General features: G+C 44.1%; 1 protein-coding gene across 2 annotated transcripts in view; it reads left to right on the top strand.

Moving 5' to 3' along the window:
- The window catches only part of lmbr1l (limb development membrane protein 1-like), a 66,163-nt gene that overhangs the window by 2,025 nt on the left and 38,763 nt on the right, over window positions 1-25,375 (top strand). For both annotated transcript variants that reach the window (XM_078431546.1, XM_078431545.1), the window contains exons 2-3: window positions 13,561-13,645; window positions 23,310-23,343. In XM_078431546.1, coding sequence (XP_078287672.1) covers window positions 13,561-13,645; window positions 23,310-23,343 — 119 coding nt within the window. The remainder of the gene's footprint in view (window positions 1-13,560; window positions 13,646-23,309; window positions 23,344-25,375) is intronic.

The following is a 25,375-nucleotide window of genomic DNA, read 5'->3' as shown; positions in this document are numbered from 1 at the left end:
TCACGTGATTTGGGACTTTGATCGTGTCTGTCAGCACAATGGTTTGATAGAGATCTTAAATTTATAATTGAACAGTGTTGAGTTAAACAGCACTGATTGAGGATCAAGGATGAGGGATTGCTTTAGAAGATTAAATGTGAAAATACAACAGAGCAGGGAAGGGTGTTCCTCTGTATGCAAGAATATGAAAACTGCAGTAATAATGACCTTAACCTTTTTTTAAAAACCAAGTAGAGTTTATATATCAAATTGGGAAAGCTGGGTTAATAAAAGCGAAATAAATGAATAAATGAGCAGGAAGCGTACATCGGGTTTGCACTACTGATCAAATAGATAAACAAGTCTGAGAAAGGGTCCTGACCCATAATGTCGCCAGACTGAAGAAGAGTCACGAGCTGAAACATAATCTGTCCATTCTCTCCACAGATGCTACCTGACCCGCTGAGTTCATCCAGCACTTTGTGTTTTTCTCAAGATTCCTGCATCTTCTATTTCTTGTGTTGCTGTAATGGATTGGTTTGGCTGAGTAGTTTCTTGCTCCCTGCCCCCTCTCCCCCCCCCCCACCGGTCATTTGCACAGACACTCCAAAATGAAGTCTGTTGTGGGGGGTAGAATTTGAATAGGAACTCTGTCATTTTTACTATTTTCAGGAAGATGGGGTTTTCAGAAGAGTTCTAGATGCAAGTGTATGGAAATGGGCAGTTTATATTCATATCACTGGGAGCCCCAAACCAAAGATCATGGTTAAAAGCAGTTAAAGAAATCAATTCACTTTTTATACTTGATATGGTTTGGGGAAAAAGTTAAAGATGGCAGTCGGATACGAGGGGGGAATATGCAGTCATCCTTGCTATCTGAAGTGATCCCAGAATAACAGCAAGCTTGTATTTTAGCGATGTTATTCAATGTGAAGATATGTTTCTTGCACAGCACAGCGACCTAAAAAAGGCATGCTGAGTTTTCTCTTTATGAGCAATTTTTATACATTGCCTGTTGTGTTTTTTTAAATTGCTGCCATGAGGTAAGTGCGCCATTTACATTACCACATAGTGGCTTGGTGTTTCTGCTGTTCTTTATTGTGAATGCGATGCATGTAATGTGTTTATATTCCCTCGAGTGATTTATATCCTGCACTGCTCTCAGGAATGTTATCCAACCCAACATGGTGTTGGGCTCTGGTAAATTGCCCAGTTTATCCAATGTTTTGTGCGGATTTGTTTTCCGGTTTAGTTTTGACATGAATATTTTGCAATTTTTTGCAGCATTCTTCAGGGAAGTAATGTAGTCAATTCCCACATTGCATGCAGTGGAATTGTGTGCAACGGCAATCTCTCTCGCCACAATGTGCTTGGTCCTGTACCGCAATGTGGAGTGGTTCAGCGGGTCAATCTCTTGTATGGACTTGATAATTCTGGCAAGAACTGATGTGGAAAATGCAGACAGAATTGGTTATTTTTTCCACTTCGAGTGATGTCTAATGACCTCATCGTCTACGGTATAATTGTGGGCTTTGAGCGAGGTAGAGCAAAATCAATTTTGACTCCACTAATGCCAGGAGAGGGAGAGAGATACAGCAAGTCGGGCTGTATCCGTGAAGAAATACACTATTAACATTTTGAGTCGTAGACCGTAGAGCAGCATGGCCGCTTGGCCTTGTTATCAAAGAAATTTCATTTTTGATGAGGTGCCAAGATGTAATGCATTCTTTACTGTGGAAGGACTTAGCCAGTCCACTGATGAACATTAATTAATTTTTGAAGCATGGCAAACATTTATTTAAGGAGAACCTGTGTTAAAATGCTTGTTGAACCATAACTTGCACCAAAACCTTGTGCAATCATTTGTCAAATGTTTCTCTTGCAACGTGGAGTCATAAAGTGTACCTTTAACCTGCCCCTAGAATAGTATTAAGCACTGAAATTATGTTCTTTTGTTAATCGGCACAAGTTATTATTGATGGGTGCAGCAGTTACCCGAGTGATCAATTTTGTCTTTTGTCCGATGTACAAGATACTGAAATATTCTGTTGGTTGCAAGTTGACCAAGAAATTGCAACGCTGAGCAATATTATTTGGCACTGGCTAATTTGGACGGGTACCTGGATTGGAATGGTTTAGAGGGATATGGGTCAAATGCGGACAGGTGGGACTAGTGTAGATGGGGCATCTTGGTTGGCATGGGCAAATTGTGCCAAAGGGCCTGTTTCTGTGCTGTAGGGCTAATATATTTGGATTTTGAAAACTCATTAACTGTGTGGCCATTAAAGATTTAAGGACAAGATATGTTCACATCTTCATGATGTAGGCCATTCTGCCCATTGTGTCTGTGCTGGCCCAGAGTAATCCCATCAATTCTTTCCCACATCAACTCCACCTTTATTCTCCCACCACCCACCTGCACGAAGGCTAATGTTCAGTCACCAATTAACCTACCATTCACTCCAGCTTTGGGACGTTGGAAGAAAATAACGAGGGGAAACCCGCACGGTCAGAGACTCGAGTTGCAAGGACCGCAGATGCTGTAATCTTGAGCTAAAAGTAAAGTGCTGGATGAATTCAGCGGGTCAGGCAGCATCAGTGAAGGGAAATAGAGCTTCCTTCACACTAAAAAAAAAAATGTTTTGCACATGGTCAGAGAGAGAGCATGGGAACTCAACTGGTGGCGTTCCAGGTTGGGATAGCGCAAGTAGCACTACCTGCTACACCACTCTGCCGCCTTTATTAAGTACGCTTTCTGGTGTACTAATGTGATGTTTCAACCTCTCACTCACTGGCCGTTCTGTTTCGAGCTATGTGACTGAAATTTGAAACTGCTGCAGGCTATTGCTAACTTGGAAAATACTTTGTGTTGGGCTCACTGCATGCAGTGTGAGTTTTTGTCGTCTTTTAGTCAATTATCAATCTTGCTAAAGTAATCCAGTTCCCTTGAATTCTTTTTTAAAGCATGTTGAGTTGCTTTGAATTGTATAGCGATGAAAACCTAAAGATTGCACTGGAATCGGGTCTGTTTGGTGTTCTTGTGATCTTGATTCTGTCTGGAAGCCATTCCAGTTGTAAATATTTGGCAGGGGTGGATTGACAAGACAGATGTGGTGGCCACAGATTGTATGTGTTTGTGTGTAATTTTTATTCAAGCTGTCTGAATCCCAAGAGGTGTCAGCAGTATTCGAAAGAGAAATTGCATATGTTATGTGATGGTTATAAATACCAAGGCAGAGAACCCAAGCCGTCACTTAATCCTGTCAACGAAAGAATTCCTCGAGGAACAAGTTTCTGTTTACTTGCACTGTTGATATTTTTTTTAACCTTGATTTGCCTAAAATTGGCCAAACCACCACAACATTTAGAGCACCAAATTGCACTGGTGCAAATGGCTTCCTCACTGTCCCGCGCTGGTATAAAGCACTGTGTTCAGAACCCTCAAATCTGGCCATGTCCCAAGATATGATGAATCACTTTGTCCCACTTGTTGTGCCTGTTTGCTAGATTTTGGGAGGTATTCTTTAATCTTTCTATAGATAAATTGATCCGCACTAACAGGCATGTTTTAAGTTTTAAATGCGACATTATATTTTCAGTAAAACTTGCTATTGCATGCTATCGTAATCTATGGAGCTTTTTAAGTCCTTTTCATTTGAATAAAATGTGGTTACCCGCAGGTGGTGAAATAGATATGTAAGAAGGATGTCTGAAGAATGGTCTCGACCTGAAACGTCATCCTTTCCTTCTCTCCAGAGATGCTGCCTGTCCCGCTGAGTTACTCCAGCTTTTTGTGTCTATCTTCAGTGGTGGATTAGATGCTGCTTAAAAATGCTCTTTGCGATTAAACACATATTAAGTTGTATTTACAAAGCTGGATCAGTTACCATTTAAAAATATTTCAAGGTGTATACTTTTTAAAACTTATTCTCTAAAATGCAACCCAGTTCTGCTCGTTAGTGGCATTTCTTTTGCATATGCAAATGTTTCAGTAAACGAGTTCAGTTAAACGAGTTTCAGTGGTTCTTGGAATTTCTAAGAACCAGCATAACTTTCAGCACAGACTGTTGCCCAAAATGAAGACCATTTTAACTTATTAATATCCAAGTAATATATATGATTAGATTGCATTACCTTCAGTGTGCTTCAGTTTCGGGAAGATAAACCTTGTGTGATCTCCCTCCTTTCTCTTTTTCAGAAGGCTGTATTCCCTTTTGAAAAAGGTGATTCAAGCTCTGTGCTGGAAAACCAGCTTGCTCAGTGTTTGATGAAGTAAAAGATCCTGCCTGATCTGCTGAGTATTTTCAGCTTTTTAGATGGCCTATACTAAGAATGGGAAAAGTAGGGGAAATTAAAAGAGAGATTAGTTGTCATTCTTTGCAGCTTTTTGATTTCTTCAAAGGGTACTGGTGATCAGCATAGCCAGTATATTAGTTATCCAGATTGCCATAAAAAAATGTTTGACCTAAATTGTTGAAATGAAAGTGGCATCCATCGACTTAAACCTCTTTCACACTGATTCTTTGTAGAATTGAACCACTAGTGGGCTCTAATAATCTTATCTCTAACATCAACTGGGCAGTCACAATGTTGTAGAGAAGATTTGAAGACGGTCCAGTTTATTGTCACGTGTACTGAGGTACAGTGAAAAGTTCTTTTGTTGCATGCTATCCAGTCAGTGGAAAGACTACACATGATGACAATCAAGTCATCCACAGATGCAGATACAGGATGAAGGGAATAACGTTAGTTCAAGATAAGTCCAGTAAAGTCTGATACAAGATAGTCTGAGGGTCTCAAAAGGATTTTTGATTTTAATCAACTCCTGGTATCTCAATGTGCTTATGTTTCCCCCCCCCCCCCCCTCCATGTCTTTTATAACGAAAGTCCTTGGGTGCTAAGTCCAATAACAATGCCCTTGTGGCTTTCTGGCTGCGATCAGTAGGCAGCCTCAAGAAGAGAGACGCAAGGAACTGTGGATGCTGGCTTACAAACAAGAAAAGACACAGTGCTGGGGGTAACTCGGCGAGTCAGGCAGCATCTGTGGAGAACCTATCTGTGATAGGTGGTACTTCAGCTCGGGACCCTTCTTCAGCATGAACAAGAAATCTGAGATACTCAATCTGAAGAAGGGTCCTGACCTAAAAGGTCACCTATCCATGTTCTCCAGAGATGCTTCTGACCAGTTAAGTTACTCGAGCACTTTGTGTCCTTTTTTATCTGATATCTCCCTTAGCTGCAAGACCTGTCTCTGCACTGATTTTAAACTGATCACTGCACTAATCGGGGAAGCCTTTGTTCTCAAGTTAGCTTGTATCTTGCATTGTTATCTGATGCTCTCCCTAGTAATTGAGCATCACAGTAAGAAAGGGGGAGAAAGACCATGCACTGCTTCATTGTGTTGTAAGATGTGATAAGGATGAACATCTCTTAGAAACAATGTTATTCAAACAGAACATGCAACACTGGTTAAAACGAATTCGAATTTAGCACCAGTACATTAAGAAGAGCAAAATACAGTGGACATTTTGAGTAGAGGTAGATTAATGGCATCTGTATTAACAATCAGAGTTTTGCACTTAGCTTGGTGGTTAATTGGCCAAAAAAGGACACAGTGCTGGAGTAATTCAGCAGGTCAGGTTCTCTGATAGGTGACATTTTAGTCAGGACCCTTCTGACTGAATTTATTGGCTGTAAAGTCTGAACAATCAAACCTACTTTGACGTGGAAAAGCGCATTAGAAACAAATCGTGAACAAAAGCAGGATGTCCTCTGAACACTAACATACACTCCAGACTGGCAGATGCTGACCTCCGCCCCTCTGATATCAAACACCCGAATGACACTCTCCCCTCCTCGATTAGTCCAAGGTTACCACAAACAAACGAGCCACATGTTGGAAATCTGAAATAATACGCAAAATACTGGAACTATTGCAGCATCTGACTTCCTTGGGTGTTTCCAGCAATTTGTTACTTCCAGATCACCAAACAGGAGGTGTGGGAATTTGCAAAAGAAAAAACTCTTCTAAACCGATTCATGGACAAGCAATCTTTTCTATCAAGCTTGGGGTATCCCAAGTGCCAGCTTCATTTTCTGAAGATAGACACAAAATGCTGGAGTAAGTCAGTGGGACAGGCACCATCTCTGGAGAGAAGGAATGAGTGATGTTTCAGGTTGAGACCCGTCTTCTGACTTCTTCATTTTCTGATGACCACTCTCACTAATGAAAGACTTTTATGGACAGCACAGCTGTTAGAGCTACCTCCTCACAGTGCAAGAGACCCGGGTTTGATCCTGACCAAGGGGACTGCCTGCGTGGAGTTTGCACGTTCTCCCTGTGACCTTGTGGGTTTCCGCTGGGTGCTCCCCATCCCATCCAGTTTTGTCGGTTAATTGGCCTCTATAGAAGTGCCCCGAGTGTATGGGGAGTGGATGAGAAAATGGAATAACATAGAACTAGTGTGATCGATGGTTGGCGCGAACTCGGTGGGCTGAAAGGCCTGTTTCTCTCTAAACTATTCTTTTGGATAGTTAAGTGTTCATAAATATCAGGATGGATGCGAGAACTGAAAGTGTAATTTAAACACTGTGCTCTTTGGATACAGTTAATTGTTTTTTAAATAGAGAATATACATTAATGACTTGGCTGTAGGGATTAAAAGTACCATTAGCAAATTTGCAGATGATACAAAGCTGGGTGGTAGTGTGAACTGTGAGGAAGATGCTACGAGGTTGCAGGGTGACTTGGACATGTTGTGTGAGTGGGCGGATGCGTGGCAGATGCAGTTTAATGTGGATAAGTGTGAAGTTATCGACTTTGGTGGTAAGAATAGGAAGGCAGAGTATTATCTGAATGGTGTCAAGTTAGGAAAAGGGGATGCATAACGAGATCTGGGTGTCCTAGTGCATCAGTCACTTAAAGGAAGCATGCAGGTGCAGCGGGCAGTGAAGAAAGCCAATGGAATGTTGGCCTTCATAACAAGAGGAGTTGAGTATAGGAGCAAAGAGGTCCTTCTGCAGTTGTACAAGGCCCTAGTGAGACCACACCTGGAGTACTGTGTGCAGTTTTGGTCTCCAAATTTGAGGAAGGATATTCTTGCTATTGAGGGCGTGCAGCGTAGGTTTACTAGGTTAATTCCCGGAATGGCGGGACTGTCATATGTTGAAAGACTGGAGCGACTAGGCTTGTATACACTGGAATTTAGAAGGATGAGAGGGGATCTTATCGAAACGTATAAGATTATTAAGGGGTTGGACACGTTAGAGGCAGGATACATTATCCCAATGTTGGGGGAGTCCAGAACAAGGGGCCACAGTTTAAGAATAAGGGGTAGGCCATTTAGAACTGAGATGAGGAAAAACTTTTTCAGTCAGAGAGTTGTGAATCTGTGGAATTCTCTGCCTCGGAAGGCAGTGGAGGCCAATTCTCTGAATGCATTCAAGGGAGAGCTAGATAGAGCTCTTAAGGATAGCGGAGTCAGGGGGTATGGGGAATAGGCAGGAACGGGGTACTGATTGAGAATGATCAGCCATGATCACATTGAATGGCGGTGCTGGCTCGAAGGGCCGAATGGCCCCCTCCTGCACCTATATTAAAAAAAAGAATCATTTTTATTGTAGTGCCTTTAATCAAATCTTTCCTCCCCTCCCAAAACTCTTCCTTTTCTCATCTCCAGACTATTCTGAGGTGAGAAGCAAACAAGCATTGACCTTTCCATTGTGGATGCAGCTTCAGGTTCAGCTGTCAGGCTTCCTGGTGCTCGGACTATGTAGATCCAATCCTATTAATTAATTGCAATCATCGAGAAGATAATAATTAAACAGCTGCACCGAGGGGAAAATAACGGAAGCAAATATAAGTCACGGCTGGTTTGCGGAATTGGACATTTTGATTTGGAATCCACCATTGTACATTTGGGGATTACGGCTATAGTAAAATGTGCTTCAACAACTAATAAAGGAAAGACTGTTCTGGGCTGATGGGGCAGGTTTTCCTCCCCAAGGGGAATTATTTTTCCAGTGACTGTGGAACAGGATGTTAATACCCAAGGATGTTTACAGCCCCACATCCTTAGAGCCGTGCAATATCTAGCCAGCGTATGGAAATGTTCATTTGCCTTTCAACTGGAAAGACAGGAGCTGTTCTCTTTTGTTCTCCTCTCTGCCCTGGGAACTGTTGTATGGTACTTACAAGTTTATAGGGTTTGCAGGAGGAGCTTGCATTTGTATAGTTCATTTTGTGGCCTTTTGGCATGTCAGTGGTGCAGAATCTATTAATGACAAGTTGCATGAAGACCGATGCATGGCTGTCTTTCGGAGACAGTTCCTGGAATCAAGAATGATATTCTTCTATTCTGGTTTGGTGGGTTCTTTGGTAACGGAGACCAGTGTGGGAGCCATTGCTGGGCTAGGAGGTGCCTGATGGGGCTAGTGGCTGATTAGCTTGAGAGTTAGTCGTCCCTGTCTGGTGAAAAAATAAAACGGGGAGGGCAGCTCAACAGTGTTAAATCCAAGGAAAAGGCATATACATTGGCCAGAGGAAGCAGCAAAATGGAGGACTGGGAGACATTTAGAACTCAACAGAGGAGGACGAAGGGGTTAATTAAGAGGGGGGGGGGTAAAAAGAGCATGAACGAAAGCTTGCGGGGAATATAAAAACTGACTAAAAGCTTCTTTAGATATATAAAAAAGGAAAATATGTGAGAGGGGACCTTATAGAAACATAAAATTCTTAATGGATTGGATAGGCTAGATGCAGGAAAAATGTTCCCGATGTTGGGGGAGTCCAGAACCAGGGGGTCACAGTTTAAGAATAAAGGGTGGGCCATTTAGGACTGAGATGAGGAAAAACTTCTTCACCCAGAGAGTTGTGAATCTGTGGAATTCTCTGCCACAGAAAGCAGTGGAGGTCAATTCACTGGATGCTTTCAAGAGCGAGTTAGATTTAGCTCTTAGGGCTAAAGGAATCGAGGGATATGAGGATAAAGCAGGAATGGGGTACTGATTTTAGATGATCAGCCATGATCATATTGAATGGCGGTACTGGCTCGAAGGGCTGAATGGCCTACTCATGCACCTATTTTACTATGTTTCTATGCTCCTGCAGTTTATGCAAAGCTGTTCTGTGCTCCTGATTAGTTTTTCTGGCACAAAGGCATAGGAATTCAAAACATGTTTTGGAGTCTTTTGTTCGCCTGAGGGCCTTTTAAAGAGTAGAACTTTAAAAACAAAGTATTTGCAAAGGAAGGGAACTTGCATCTTAATCGCTACTTCAGTGACTTGTCGCCCATGTGCTTTGCTGCCACAGAATTACTTCTGAAAAGTGTTTGCTTTGAGGGTTCAAAGTTTTTAAATGCTGCAAATTGCAGGGAAATGTGAGAATTTGGTTGTATTTTCATCCCTTCTTCCCCACCATAACTAAGATGGATAACTTGCTGACTAGAGAACTGAGTATTTTGGGTGTTTCAGGTTATCATGACATGGAGGACACAGTTTGAAAGCTGGAAAATTGAATTGGTTTGGAGCCTTGTTCTGTGCTGCATGACTCTCTAGCCGTTGTCCTGTGTTCTGATTGCCCCAAATGTCGCTTATCAGCCCTTGCTTGATCGTTGTCTTGTAGCGTGCTGGCACGACCTGCTTCATTTACTGAGGAGTTGTGAAATAAATAACATGCAATCATCAGTGAAGATCTGCCCTTGTGATGGAAGGAAGATGCCAGTCTGAAAAAAGGTCCTGGCCCAAAATCTAGCCTGTCCATTCCCTCCAGAAGGGTCTTGACCCAAAACATCACCTGTTCCTTTTCTCCCGAGATGCTCCCGCAGTTACTCCAGCTTTTTGTGTCTATCTTTAGTGTAAACCAGCATCTGCAGTTCTTTCCTCAGCACCTCCAGGTGCGTTGTCTGACTCGCTGAGTTCCTCCAGCACTTTGTGTTTTGCAGTTAGTAATGCAGGCTGGAGGAAATGGCGGATGCACAAGAGGCCTGCACTGATCTTTCTTCCCTTCCCCAAGCTCTTGCCAACACGGAGGCTAACTGCCAGTAACACACGGCCTCGACTACCATTTGAGAACATCCTGTGTGCGTGCATTGTTTCACTGTAGTGTTTTAGGTTCAACTTGGGTGCAAATTCCAGAAATTCAATGCAAATATGACCTACTTGTGGATAAACATTTCCTGGCTTTTGAAATTTCATGTCAATGGGTTGTACTAACTAGGCATTCGCTTCTCAGATCCACAAGCTACATAAGAACTTTTCAATAGGGAAAGTGAATTTGTTTGTGCCCTGTTGTGACAGTTTTCTTCGATACAAGAGAGTTAGATATAGCTCTTGGGGCTAACAGAATCAAGGAGAATGGGGAGAAAGCAGGAACGGGGTATTGATTTTAGATGATCAGCCATGATCATATTGAATGGCAGTGCTGGCTCGAAGGGCTGAATGGCCTACTCCTGCACCTATTTTCTATGTTTCTATCCACTATTCCACAGATCTCAGTATTTCAGGCAAGAATCAAGTGCAGATCCCTGATGGGGAGAAAGTTGAAGGGATTTTCCAATGGAATTAATTCAATTTGTTGATAATATCTTTGCAGCAATGATTTGTTCTTCAAAATAATATTGTTCCATATATTGTAGTGTATTCTGATTTTGTAATGTAAGAAAATAACTGCAGATGCTGGTACAAATCGAAGGTATTTATTTCACAAAATGCTGGAGTAACTCAGCAGGTCAGGCAGCATCTCAGGAGAGAAGGAATGGGTGACGTGATTTAGTAATGAGCAGTTGACCTATATATTGGGGTTATTCGCGAGGTCTATTTTCAACTTTCTACTTTTTTGGGAGTATCATTCAATCGCCTTGATCGGGCATTTTGTGTATTCCATTTGCAACTTCCTGGATGGTTTCTATTGTCCAAAAGTTTGTAGAGATGCAGAAATCCATTTGTGGATTAAACCCAGCATGTGTTTGTTTTAATTCTGCTCAGTAGGAGCCCTACTTTAGCACTGGAAAAGATGGTTAAAGTCTGATAAGTTGCTCAAAGTATTGCTTTCCTTAGTTCGATATCTGTACAAACTATGAAAAATGGCCAGCTATATTGTCTAGTGTCTCAATCATTCAGGACATTGAGAGAAAACCGAGCAAATGCGAAAGAGTTACTCCCCACGTGCTGTGCTGTGCGCAAAGGGCAGATTGTAATTTGATTGCCACGTGGGATTCATGAGTCGCTAGTCACGGGGAGAACGTACAAACTCTGTACATCTGTGGTCAGGATGGAAGCCGGGTCTCTGGCGCTGTGAGGCAGCAACTCTACCGCTGCGCCACCGTGCCACCCTCAAACCTGGATAAGGTCTAGAGGTTTGTTAAAGAATGGTAAAGGGGGATGCTATGGTTTTGGAAGAAACATCAAAGGCATCTGTATGGAAAGATTGTAAAAAAACCAGCAAAGACTGGTTTGAATTTAACCAAATAATTTTTTTTTTTTAAATCCCCAACCACCATTTAATGTTACATTTTCGTATACGCCGCTCACAGGAATTTTGCAGTGGGGATAAAAATAGTGAATTTTTGACCAAACTACCAGCTGCTTTTAGATTTATTGCAGAAGGAACTGCAGAGGTTCTGATAGACTATCTCACTGTGTCACATGTGGATTCCTAGAAGATAAGTTGCACATACACCGATTATCTCATGTATCAAGCTAATTTTTAAAGATTGAATATTTTTTTATTTCCATGTCCTTGACTGTGCACACTAGAAGTTGTTCCTTCGCTTTTGCTGAGTGTAAGAACACACCTCCAGATTCAGGGACAGTTTCTTCCCAGCTGTTATCAGGCAATTGAACCGTCCTCTCACCAGCTAGGCTGTGGTCCCGACCTACCATCTACCTCATTGTAGATCTTTGAACTATCTTTAATAAGAATTTAACTTAGTTACTCCAGCACTTTTTTGCTCAAGATCTCAACATCTGTAGTTCCTTGTGTCTCCAGGGCACCCTGTTAATTTGTGTAGGTGGGAACTGCAGATGCTGGTTCAGACCGAAGATAGATGCAAAATGCTGGAGTAACTCAGGCAGCATCTCCGGGGAGAAGGAATGGGTGATGTTTCGGGTCGAGACCCTTCTTCAGACTTCAGACTATCCTGATAATGAGTTATCAGCTTTTTAAAAATTTGTTAACTTTATGGTCGAGTCACTCAATTGCCCCTCACATTCTGCTACCTGTTGTGAGTAGTCTTTCACAATGTGAGCTCTCTTTCCCCTTGTTGCTGCTGTTCAATGCTGTAGCCTGTATATAGCTTGCAGCAGGAGGTGGGTAGAGCAGACTCAAACCTGCCTTGCACGGTCGCCACCGCTTTTCATTTGGCTGAGAAGGTATTAGTCTTTGTGCAACTCTCATACTTGTACAAATAGAACAAGTTTGCAGGAATGATCAATTTTTCTGTTCTTTCCTATTTTTCAATCCCCACACCAGTGCTTCCATTGCGGGTCTGATCCAGCAAGAAGTGACCCGAGCAATTAAAATATCTGCCTCAATAGTCAATATTAAATATACAATACAATATATCTTTATTGTCATTGCACAGGGGTACAACGAGATTGGGAATGCGCCTCCCATACGATGCAATAAATTAATTAGCTAATCAGTATTAATTTAAGCTCCTGCCCCTTCCCCTGCCGTCTTCTCCCGCGGTCAGGCTGTTGTAGTTGCCACGTTCCAGGCCGCGCCGGACGGATGGCTTAATTACCGATTATTTATATTCCATGAGGTTGCCAAAGCCTAAAAAGCATTGATTTTGGTGTTTGAAAATGGGGATGCAGATGAGGTACTGGGTAGCAGTTTTTCTGCTGTCATGTTAAAGTAAGATTTTTGTTCTGGGATCATTTTGTCTTCCTAAGTTGCATGGTTGTGTAAATGGCAGTGTGGTTCTGTTGGCCAGTGCATGATTGGGGTGGGGTCTGTTGGGACTTGGAGCTCTGCATTCTTCAGATGCATGTTGAGGGAGTACAGAAATGCAAGCGCTGGGTGGATGGTGTCAAACAGAAGTAACTTGTCTGTCTGGAATTTCCAAATTGCTTCAGTGAAAGTGGTGAAATATTGAAGTGCGTGCATGTTACCTGGTGCCCGTCAAATTGGAGTTGGCAGTACCTCCCTCTCTCTCTCTCTCTCTCTCTCTCTCTCTCTCTCTCTCTCTCTCTCTCTCTCTCTCTCTGCCTCAATAGACAATAGGTGCAGGAGAAGGCCATTCGGCCCTTCGAGCCAGCACCGCCATTCAATGTGATCATGGCTGATCATTCTCAATCAGTACCCCGTTCCTGCCTTCTCCCCATACCCCCTGACTCCGCTATCCTTAAGGACCAGGTCATGTTGGTGATGATGAAAACCTGCTGTTGTTCAGCGGGCTTGGTGATTCTACCCGGGTGCCGACTGAGCAATGGAAGAGTTTGGTGATGGGATACATTGCTCTTGTGGCCAAGTGAACCGTTTTAGCTTCATTTGGAGCGTTTGGAGTAGGCAGCTTAAGTGTTAATATGCCGGTGCCGCTGTCTGACCCATTAACTTACTTATTCATCTTTTCTCCACAGATCTGCGCACTGCTATTCACCACACTGTATATCCTCTCCTACCTGGTCATCATTCGGTTTAAAAAGAATGCAGAGTTTGCAACAGGTGACTTTTTAAAAGTGAAATCTTTCATTGAAATTAGTAAATATAATAAGGTGCACGTAGGTGGGAAAAATCCCCTTTCCAGGAGTGCCACGAGAATGATGGAGATGCATCCTAAACAAGTCTTTTCTTTGCTCTTCCATCCCTTCAATTAATATGGTTACAGTGATACTTTATTTGTCATTGAAATTCATTTTTGTCTACAGTTCAGTGCAAGTATCACAATACATGAGCACGGATACATTTTAGATCGTTTCTCGGATGCAGTATAAATGTATCGCAGTAGTACACTGGGTTAGTGTATGGAGTCGCAAGATGTGGCGCCATTTTCAAGTCCCAGTTGTAAGTGCAGGGTTCTTGACCTGACCATGAAGGCCCGTTGTCCGGGTGACGTTGCAGGGTCGGACTGGTGTCCTCCGCTGCAGAGGCCACATCCAGTCCACATCCGGTCCTCTTGGAGCGGCACCTGATCGAGCAGAGCCCTAGGCTGCTGCAGGGCCTCCAGCGGCCCCCTCCACCGTCATTGCAGTGCACTCACCCCCGCTGCTGGTCTGTACGCACCACCTCTGCTGGTGTTGCATGCTTCCTTTAGACTGGGAACTGTTTTATTCTAGGAAGTAAAGCAAGCTTTGTGCTTGTATAAGATTATTAAGGGGTTGGACACGTTAGAGGCAGGAAACATGTTCCCAATGATGGGGGAGTCCAGAACCAAGGGCCACAGTTTAAGAATAAGGGGGAGGCCATTTAGAACTGGGACGAGGAAAAACGTTTTCAGTCAGAGAGTTGTGAATCTGTGGAATTCTCTGCCTCAGAAGGCAGTGGAGGCCAATTCTCTGAATGCATTCAAGAGAGAGCTAGATAGAGCTCTTAAGGATAGCGGAGTCAGGGGGTATGGGGAAGAAGGCAGGAACGGGGTACTGATTGAGAATGATCAGCCATGATCACATTGAATGGCGGTGCTGGCTCGAAGGGCCGAATGGCCTCCTCCTGCACCTATTGTCTATTGTCATAAAATGGTACAATGCATCGAAGAGCTGGATGACAACTTTGCAAAGCAATGATGCAACTGGATTCCAGCATCTGCAGCTCCCCGTCCCCATGCAGCTAGTATTGACCTCTTTAATTTTTTGTTTTACAATGAAAAGTACAACGTGCTTGGCTCTCTGAAGACTAGACGCTTGGGTTCATAGAAGTAATATTGACGCATGGGGAACTATCACTCTCCAGGAGTCTGTGTCGTCAGAGGATGGGGCGGCAACACGTTGGGCAGGGCAGATTTTTTTTAATCTGAGATGTTGGAGCTAGGAATAGAGTTATTAAAGTTCACACACAATAGCTCCATTCAAAAGCAGTTTTAAAGAAAAATGTAGGTATGTGCACCTACCGAAGCTGGTTTACGCAAAAAGACACAAAGTGCTAGAGTAGCTCAGCGGGTCAGGCAGCGTCCCTAGAGAGCACGGATAGGTGATATTTTGGGTTGGGATCCTTCAGGCTGATTGTGAGGGGGAGGTTGAAGCAAGCTGGCAGAGAGGAGAGGCTGGGCCAAGTGTGGCGGGTAATAGGTGGATACAGGCGAGGGAGGGCTGATAGTCAGATGGTTGGACCGAAGGCCAGAGATTGGAGCAGAAATTGGGAGACAGACTGATTGAAGAGTTGCAAATTGTGAAGCCAAAGGGAGGAATTACAACATTTAAAAGATAGCTTGACAGGCACATGGATGTGAAAGGTTTGGAGGGATAAGGAAGAAGTCTGAAGAAAGGTTCCCACCTAATTTTTATTTTCTCCAAAGATGCTGCCTGGTCTACTGAGTTGCTATGGCATTTTGTGTCTAGGAGGGATAATGGCCAGGCACATGGGACTCGCTCGGTTCAGCAACTTGGTCAGTGAGAGCCTGTTTGACGTACTGTCCAGCTCTCTCACCCTGCCGTGGGAGGTCTTTACTTTTATTGACGTCGTCTTCCAGGTCTGCTACTGGTGGACATGCAATATCCCATGGGATTATGCCAAGGGAGAACAGGAGACTTCCTTGTATTCTGGGCAGTATTAATCCTTGGCTCATTATAAATCAGATTATCTGGTCATTGTCACGTTGCTTCAATAGTATTTTGTGTGTACATCAGTTGTTATGTCTTCCACAAAACAAGTGATTATTCCTCAAGAACGTGAGTACATAAGATGAATGAGCTTTAGAAATGTAAATCTTTTGTTCCCTGCCTTTCTCACTGGTCCCACTGCCTCCTCCTTTCATGCCTTGTCTATTTTTAGTCTGAACGCATTGCTTTAAAGGTGTGTCTTAAATACAAATGTTAACAACTGCCTTTGAAAGGGTGGTGGCTCCATGCCTGAAGATCCTAATGGGTGACTCTTATGTTTACTTATGCAGGTTGTAAAGTTGGCCTCAAAAGTGGCTTTTTGTTTTGCCAATGTCATGGTGAACTGAGAGATGACCTTCAGAGGCCATTTTAAACATGTGTTGACATGTATTGGGTCGCGTGCTTTTCAAATGCAACATCTGAATTTCATTCCAAACGTTTCAATGTGTTTTAAATCTCTTCCAATTTGACTCAACAGTAATAACATTTTGTTTTTATTTTAAGACTACTAAGTTAGTATTGCCGGCCAATAATATTCATATGTGAAGTATGTTAATTTGGTTTAGTCGTCTTGGTGAACAAAATGCGTTGATATTTTCTTCCGAGGACTGCTGATAATATGAACTGCAGTAAGATTTTGGCAGCATGATTACTCCGTGAGGAACAACTTTCCCAAAGAACTGTTCGACAAAGCCTGCTGGATCTTCCAGTTGCTAACCACTCTCTTCCCAATCCCACACTGACCTTTCTGTCCTGGGCCTCCTAGATTGCCAGAGTGAGGCCACACGCAAATTGGAGGAACAGCACCTCGTATTCCGCTTGGGTAGCTTACACCCCAGCGGTATGAATGTTGAATTCTCCAATTTTGGGTAACTTCTACAAACATCTCCCTTCCCCCCTCCCCGCCCCTAAAAGTCCATTAACCAGTTCCACAGTTTGTACAGTTCTGAAGAAGAGTCTTGACCCAAAACGTCCCCCATTCCTTCTCTCCTGAGATGCTGCCTGACCTGCTGAGTTACTCCAGCATTTTGTGAATAAATACCTTCGTACAGTTTTGTTCAATCATTTGAGACTTATTTTGATTTGCATTTCTATTACAAGGCTATTTTATCTACCCAGGATAATTCTAGTTAAACCTGTCAGAACACTGGTTAGATATAGGTGGAAATATTCTGTTCAGCCATGTATTTGTATTTTCACAGCACCCCTTCACATTCCTGTACATTACCCAGTGGAAGAGAAGTCTGTTCTTGTGATTTTCATTACTTGGGCTTAGCTGGGACAAAAGCAACTTGGAGAAACAGCACCTCACATTTCGCTTGGGTAGCTTACACCCCAGCGGTGTGAACATTGACTTCTCTAACTTCAACTAGCCCTTGCTTTCCCTCTCTCCGTCCCTCCCCCTTCCCAGTTCTCCCTCCAGTCTTACTTTCTCCGACTGCATTCTATCTTTGTCCCGCCCACTCCCCTGACATCAGTCTGAAGAAGGGTCTCGACCCGAAACGTCACCCATTCCTTCTCTCCAGAGATGCCGCCTGACCCGCTGAGTTACTCCAGCATTTTGTGTCTACTGAGATTATCAAGACAGCTGGTCGTCCTTGTATCCAGAAATAAGGGTGGGTCCTTTAGATTCTCTTGTTATGGACGTCCTCTGCTTGTTAACATGTCCCTCCTTTGATGTACCTTTGTCCCTCTTTGCGTAGCTGTTCATTATTTTGAAATCTGCTTGGCTCTCAAGCAGAGGGCATCGCCCTGGGGATCGGTTTTGTTCCATCAGGTTGTTTCAATCTATTATGAGGCTGTTTGTTTTATCCACCCAGGGTTATTCTAGTTCAACCTGCCAGAACATGCGTTGGTGATGTGTGCAAATGTTCTGTTCAATCATGCATTTGTATTTTTCACAGCGCTCCTCCACGTTTCCGCACTTAACCCTTTCTGTACCTTTCCCGGTCTTCCCTGGACAGGCGCGACTCTGAGAAAGTGGCCCTTGGTGAAGCAGGGCCAAGAGGCCGAGTGGCCTTCTCCTCCATTTTGTATGCTGGTTGGGTCATGGCCGCCAATGGTGACGCGATCAAATTCACAAATAATCGAGTTGCGGAGCGCAGATATCGTCAGACGTTGCGGGACTCGGAGAGTCTGGGTTGGAGGCTGCAGAGGGATCTGAAAACGATACCACTGTTAAAAGTTTGGCTGCCGCTTGCATCCCACCAGTGTAGGGCAAGGAACTTTGGGGTGGGGTCACGGGTAGCTGAGGTTTAGGTGATGTTTTTGGAGACTAGAATGGGTGTGGCCGCCCTAAAATACATTGGAGTTGTTGAGTGGAGAGGTTGGCAATAGGACTGATGGTTTCAGCAGGAAATGAGCTTCGGGAGGGAGGGAGGATTTGGGCAATGACTGGGAGATGGAGACAGATGGTCTTGGTGTTGATCTGGACTTGTGTGCAAAGCTTATCTCTAGGTCATGTCTGGCAGTGAAGTTGCAAACAGTCTGGTTCAGTTTTAAGCAGTGGTCAGGGAAAGGAATTTTAGAGAATTTTTGATTTCTCTATATTTACTTTGAGGAAAGTTTTGCTTATTTTGTGAAGGGTTTAATGAGAGTGGAGAGCGAGTGACTGAGAACTGAGTCACGAATGAAGAGCTCTCGAGTGCTAAAGGGGGGTGAAAAGCCAGGAAAATAGGTTTTGGATAGTTGCGTGATAATCGTCCAAAATTCCCTCTTCTGGAATGATCCCAACAATTTGGAAATGCCACCTGTTAAGAAAGATGGGAAAGACATAATGGGGAATAGCAGGCAGACACAAAATGCTGGAGTAACTCAGCGGGACAGGCAGCATCTCTGGAGAGATGGAATGGGTGAAGTTTCGAGTGGAGGCCCTTCTTCAGACTGTGTCCAGCATTTTGTGTCTCCCTTCGATTTAAACTAGCATCTGCAATTTGTTCCTACACATGGGGAATAGCAGGATTGTCATTGAATTGTGTGCTTGAAAAGTATTTTGCTGTACTTGGGTACACATGACAACAAAGTACCATTGAATAACAGACCAGTTTGCTTACTGTCTGCTGTTATTGCTGCCTCTTCGGATTAGTTTAGTTTGGAGATACGGTTCAGAAACAGGCCCTTCGGCCCACTGAGTCTGCACCGACCAACAATCCCTGCACATTAACACTATCCTACACACACTAGGGACAATTTCTATTTACATTTACGACAAGCCAATTAACCTACAAACTTGTACGTCTTTGGAGTCTGGGAGCAAACCCACGCAGGTCACTGAGAGAAGGTAGGCAGGATCGAACCCGGGTCTCTAGCACTGTAAGGCAACAACTCTGCTCCTGTGCCACCATGTCGCCCCGATGATCCAACATAAATGAGATCTGGTAGCAGGATACAAAAATGGTAGTGATGTTCAAGGTCAAGGTTTCAAGGTCAAGGTTTCAAGGTCAAGGTTTCAAGGTCAGTTTATTGTCACATGTACCAATTAAGGTGCAGTGAAATTCGAATTACCATACAGCCATACAACAACAAAAAAGCAACAAGACACACAACTACAGGTTAGGCTGCAACATAGAGAAATTGTGCTTGACATTTAGAACTGAGATGAGGAAAAACTTTTTCAGTCAGAGAGTTGTGAATCTGTGGAATTCTCTGCCTCAGAAGGCAGTGGAGGCCAATTCTCTGAATGCATTCGAGAGCTAGATAGAGCTCTTAAGGACAGCGGAGTCAGGCGGTATGGGGAGAAGGCAGGAACGGGGTACTGATTGAGAATGATCAGCCATGATCACATTGAATGGCGGTGCTGGCTCGAAGGGCCGAATGGCCTACTCCTGCACCTATTGTCTATTGAAACATCTAATAACTATTTGAGAATGTGACTAATAATAAGAAGCAGTGGCAGTGGCGATGGTCTCTGGTCTTTCAAAAGGAATCTGATCAGGTGCCTCTGGATTGAACATAAAATGGAAGTTTGAGATTGCTCGTAAAGGGAACAGTTGCGTGACGAGAACGGTGTGTTAATGGCTGCAGATAAATTGACGTATGAGGCGAAAATTGAACTGTTTGTTTGTGCGCAAGTATTTTTTTGTCTGTCTGTTTCCAGTATAGAGTTGCTAACTCCATCAGATGATCGTGCTGTTTTTACTTAATGCTGTGTGTTGCTTCGATGGAAGATGAACCCAGCAGTTTATTTTTCTGTAACTATTAATAGGCCACTTTGGTTTATTGCCTGCCAGCTGTGTGAGAGGTTAAGGCAAGTGATGGGGTGCTGCTCGCAACCTCCCTGGGGCTCTGATTGTTGACAAAGCTTGTGCCCTTGTGTGTGTGGAGGGGTAGAGGGATATAAATACAATCAGTACTTGTCAGTCTGAAATTCAGAATACTATGATCTGTCGTGTCAGCAACTTGAATTGCAGACAGGTTTAATAGAAATATCAATTTAATCGTTGGGACCTCGTTATTCACCGCTAATACCGTGGCTTTATCATAGACAATAGGTGCAGGAGGAGGCCATTCGGCCCTTCGAGCCAGCACCGCCATTCAATGTGATCATGGCTGATCATTCTCAATCAGTACCCCATTCCTGCCTTCTCCCCGTATCCCCTGACTCCGCTATCCTTAAGAGCTCTATCTAGCTCTCTCTTGAATGCATTCAGAGAATTGGCCTCCACTGCCTTCTGAGGCAGAGAATTCCACAGATTCACAACTCTCTGACTGAAAAAGTTTTTCCTCATCTCAGTTCTAAATGGCCTACCCCTTATTCTTAAACTGTGGCCCCTGGTTCTGGACTCCCCCAACATTGGGAACATGTTTCCTGCCTCTAACGTGTCCAACCCCTTAATAATCGTATACGTTTCGATAAGATCCCCTCTCATCCTTCTAAATTCCAGTGTATACAAGCCTAGTCGCTCCAGTCTTGCTTCAATCATGCTGGTTGAATCTCGTGTTTAAACAGAGTGTTCTGTTTAATCATTACTTTTTGATTTGTATCTGTACAGCTGGGACAATCAGTACTAAAATTTAACAGTGTAAACCTCTGGCTGATAGTTGTTGACTAGTATTGTATTTTAAGGGGCTTTTTGTGTGTGTTTGTGTGTGTGTATGCCTCCATTTTCGGAGATGGAGCTAGTAGAGCCACTGACGCTCAGCTCCGGAGACCCGGGTTCGAATTTTAAAGGACAAATCAAAAAACATTCTGTTTGCTTTGGTATTATCTCAACACTTAATTGAATCGGTCTGAAGAAGGATCCTGACCTGAAACGTCATCTGTTCATTCACTCCCACAGATGCTGCCTGACCCACTGGGTTCTTCCAGCGCTTTATTTTGTATGCTTAAGATTAAAACATCTGCAGTCTCTTGAACACTTAACTTAGTTTAGAGATACAGCGTGGAAACGGGCCCTTCGGCCCACCGAGTCTGCGCTGACCTACGATTCCCGTACACTAGCTCTATCCTACACAGTAGGGCCAGTTTTACAGGAGCCAGTTAACCTGCAAACATGTACGTCTTTGGAGTGTGGGAGGAAACTGGAGCACCCGGAGAAAACCCACAAACGTCACGAAGAACGTACAAACTCCATACGGACAGCACCCGTAGTCAGGATGGAACCCGGGTCTCTGGCATTGTGAGGCAGCAACTCTACCGCTGCGCCACCGTGCTGCTCAGATCTCTGTCCCAAGGTCTGGCATTTTCTATTTTGTGTAATAACTGCTTTGTATAATCACTGTCTGGGTGCTCTGGGTTCCTCCCACACTCCAAAGACGTACAGGTTTGTCGGTTAATTGGCTTTGGTAAAATTGTAAAAAATGTGTGTAAGATGGTGGTCGTGAAGGGGGATCACTGGTCAACTCGGACGCGGTGGGCCGAAGGGCCTGTGGTCCGCGCTGTATCTCAAAAGCCTCACCTTTTGGATGTTTATTTCAGCTTCCCCCCCCTTCTGGCATAAGGGACCATCCGCAAATCTTCATTGCCCCCCACCCCCTGCTGCATCTGTGACTGATGCAAACTAGTTCTGCCCGAACAAGAGATCTAACCGGAGGTTCAGCTGATCTTTACAGACATGTGCAGCCGAGAGAGCTAATGTGGCCTGCATCTTCCAATTCCAAATCGTGCCAAGGTTCAGCATGCTAAGAGAATGCGTGATAATGAATTGTCTGTGCCAAGATTAATGCCAACAGCTGGAGGGGCTATTTTTACCGTCTCTTTTTAACTCTTATTTCGGTTGTTCTGTTTTGTACAGCACCTGGTGGTGCCTGTACTGCCTGTCACTAAACACGTTCTTCCATTGTTGGCCAACCATTGACGTCAGATGGCTTAACCTTTTCCTGTGCTTTCTGGACGCGATGTTCTTCTATTAACGCGCTAAAGTATTGGCACATTTTCCACTGTCGTGCTTACTATAGGACCACAATTGAAATGATCTGCTGTTGAACTTTGCGTTACAGGAGAATGTGGAATGCATTTCTATGTCTGACAATAGCCTATAAACATTAAACTAACGAGCTTGCTTTCAAAGTAGGAAAAGGGTTGCTGGTCCTAATGAAGGTGATTCTTAATCGAAGTCGGAGCTGTTAAGAGATGCTGCTTAAATCTTGACCTGTGGGATAAATTTCCCTCTCAGTGAAACCTTTCCCCATTGCACTCCAATGTCTGCTTGTGTCTGATTGTGTGTGTGTTTGCTTTCTACATCAGATGGCCTTTTCCTACTTGAGTCTTTGTTCTGAAGGTTCAAGGCAAGAAATACTTGATTCACTGTGAGGTGTGCAAAGTCCGGGTTGTGTGAGGAGTGTCATCAAGGGTTAAAGTCCTTGACTTTGGCCTTAAACTATATCCTACCTTGCCGAATGACGAGATCTACTTGGCCAAAAATGTTGATTAAGTGGTGATGTGACCTGAAGCAGACTTGTCCTTGGTCTGATCAAACCTTGCATAGTATTTATTCACAAAATGCTGGAGTTACTCAGCAGGTCAGGCAGCATCTCGGGAGAGAAGGAATGGGTGACGTTTCGGGTCGAGACCCTTCTTCAGACTGATGTCAGGGGGGTGGGACAAAGGAAGGATCTAGATGGAGACAGGAAGATAGAGGGAGATCTGGGAAGGAGGAGGACCACATTTTGACCCAGCCGCGCTACCACAGCCACGTCTGCTTTCTTGGGACTTGCCTGCGCCTCCATCTTCTGCCTCGTGGTTTACTTCCCCTCCTCCTTCCCAGATCTCCCTCTATCTTCACAAAATGTTGGAGTAACTCTGCCCCCCAGCCTCTCCTGAGATGCTGCCTGACCTGCTGAGTTACTCCAGCATTTTGTGAATAAATACCTTTGATTTGTCCCGCCCCCCTGACATCAGTCTGAAGAAAGGTCTCGACCCAAAACGTCACCAATTCTTTCTCTCCTGAGATGCTGCCTGACCTGCTGAGTTACTCCAGCATTTTGTGAATAAATACCTTCGATTTGTACCAGCATTTGCAGTTATTTTCTTATACTACCTTGCATAGTATGTCACGCGGTGTGCTTCCATTTTAATTTGAGAATAAAGCACTAATTTCAAGTCTTCTCACATTACTGTATTATTTTCTCTCTAGACAATATCGAGGATGCTACAGTCAATCGTATCACGTAAGTGCCATCGTTTGAATTCAATCCCCAACTCATTTTTGCCTCGATCATTGCTGTTGTTATCTGCCGTTGCTGTTGTTAATCTGCCATTACATTTTACTAATGGGAGTTGGGGAAATATGGGCACAACGTCAAACCACAATCTATAGTAATGACTCGGCTTGGAAACTTAGAACCATCCATTGGATGAGGTCCAAAATCCCATGTCAGTTGGACTTTGCTACTGCCCAGTGATTACTGTGATATTGGTGACATATCTGATATGTCAGACATGCCCTTTGTACAGCCACGTACATACCTGTGAAAATTAATTCAAAAACGTATCTGGTTACCCGGCCATCTTTTTGTCCTGTGCATGTTTTAGGTGCAGTAAATGTTTGCTCACCTCCATGAGGGTACAGTCATTCTGTTAGGAGACCAGTAATTCAGAAAGCTGGGCTCATCTTGAATGGTGGTGCCAAAGTGGCCGACTCCTGCTCCAACTTTCTATTCCGTGTAATTTATAATCCAGGAAATCTGACCTCGTCTCACTGCGGCATTTTTTATTAATTCACAGGACCTGGGTGTAACTGGTCAATGTTTATTGCCCATCCTGAATTCCTCTTGACAAGGCAATGATGAGCCTTAAATCATTGCAGTCCACTGTGGCTCCTCCCACGGTGCTGTTTGATTAGTGCGGGTGTCGGGGGTTGTGGGGAGAAGGCAGGAGAATGGGGTCAGGAGGGAGAGCTAGATCAGCCGTGACTGAATGGCGGAGTAGACTTGATGGGCTGAATGGCCTAATTCTGCCCCTTATCACTTATGAACTGATGAATTGTTGGGGAAGGAATTCCAACACTTAGACTCGGTGATAATGAACAAATTAAGCGTTTCAGATCAGCGTGGTGTGTGACCTGGGGAACCTGTGTGTGGTGGTGATTCTCTGCACCTCCTGTCCTTTTAACTAGCAAAAGCTGCTGGCCCAGGGCATCTCGGATGGAGCTTGTTCCTTGCCTGGGAAATGTAGAATGCTCGAGTCCCTTGCAGTGGTACTTTATTTGCCCCACACATGCAGCTGCACGGTAACATTCGTTTCGCCTGTATTGCACGTGCAGGCGCCGGCATTATTTGCGCCATTATTCGGAGTCCAAAGTCTGGCCCACGCAATCGACGTACTGGAGTGGTTTCCGCAAATCGACGTCCCTCTCCTCCCTTCGCCCGGCCATCTTTGTGTCCTGGGGGCGCCTCCTGCAGCCCACCTTGAAGGTGCTGGAGGCATTACCCCGGTTCACCCTCCTGCAGAGCGAGGGGTGAATTAAAGCCTTTCCTGTCCCCTGAAAGCCTCCGAAAGTGAATTGCGTTTGCAGTGCAGTTGTGCTTTTGCAAGCTCGTGGGTTTTGGATGTTGCGGTGTTCTTGTGCCTGGCAATAGTCAGGACGTGAATGCGTTGAAGCAAAGCCCTGGAGGTGCAATGGGAGTGCCAGATCGCGCAGAGTCTTTGAGCAACATCCTCCCTGTTGTGCTGTCGTTTATGTAATTTTGTGATGTGGCTGATGCTCGTTTTGTAGGTTACTTTATAAGTCACTTTATGAGTAGATATTTATGTAGCAGTCTGTCTGTCAGTGCTGTGTAAATACTGGGTTCTGTTTGAAAGGAAGGACTCTTTAAAGTTCAAGTGCAACGTCTTGGTGACTAGCCTGGGTGATATTTTTCTTTGAGCTTGGTACAGGGACACACTCCACATCTGCCACGCAGAAAGCCCTGTGGGACCTGATGACTCGACAAACAAGAAACACATTGTCAAGGGATCCTTCTTCACAGGCAGCAAAAGAAAAGGAGTTGCATCTATTCAGATTTACTATCACAAAGTGCCTCTTTGTTTAGTTTAGAGATACAGCGTGGAAACAGGCCCTTCGGCCCACTGAGTCCGAGCTGACCAGCGATCTCCGCACACTGACACTATCCCACACGCACGAGGGACAATTTGCAATTTCACCAAAGCCAATTAGCCGACAAACCTGCACGTCTTTGGAGTGTGGGAGGAAACCGGAGC

Source organism: Rhinoraja longicauda, chromosome 42, assembly GCF_053455715.1.
Source record: "Rhinoraja longicauda isolate Sanriku21f chromosome 42, sRhiLon1.1, whole genome shotgun sequence".
NCBI classification, from domain to species: domain Eukaryota; kingdom Metazoa; phylum Chordata; class Chondrichthyes; order Rajiformes; family Arhynchobatidae; genus Rhinoraja; species Rhinoraja longicauda.
The sequence above is the reverse complement of the archived record's forward strand: the minus strand, read 5'-3'. Positions and strand labels throughout refer to the sequence as shown.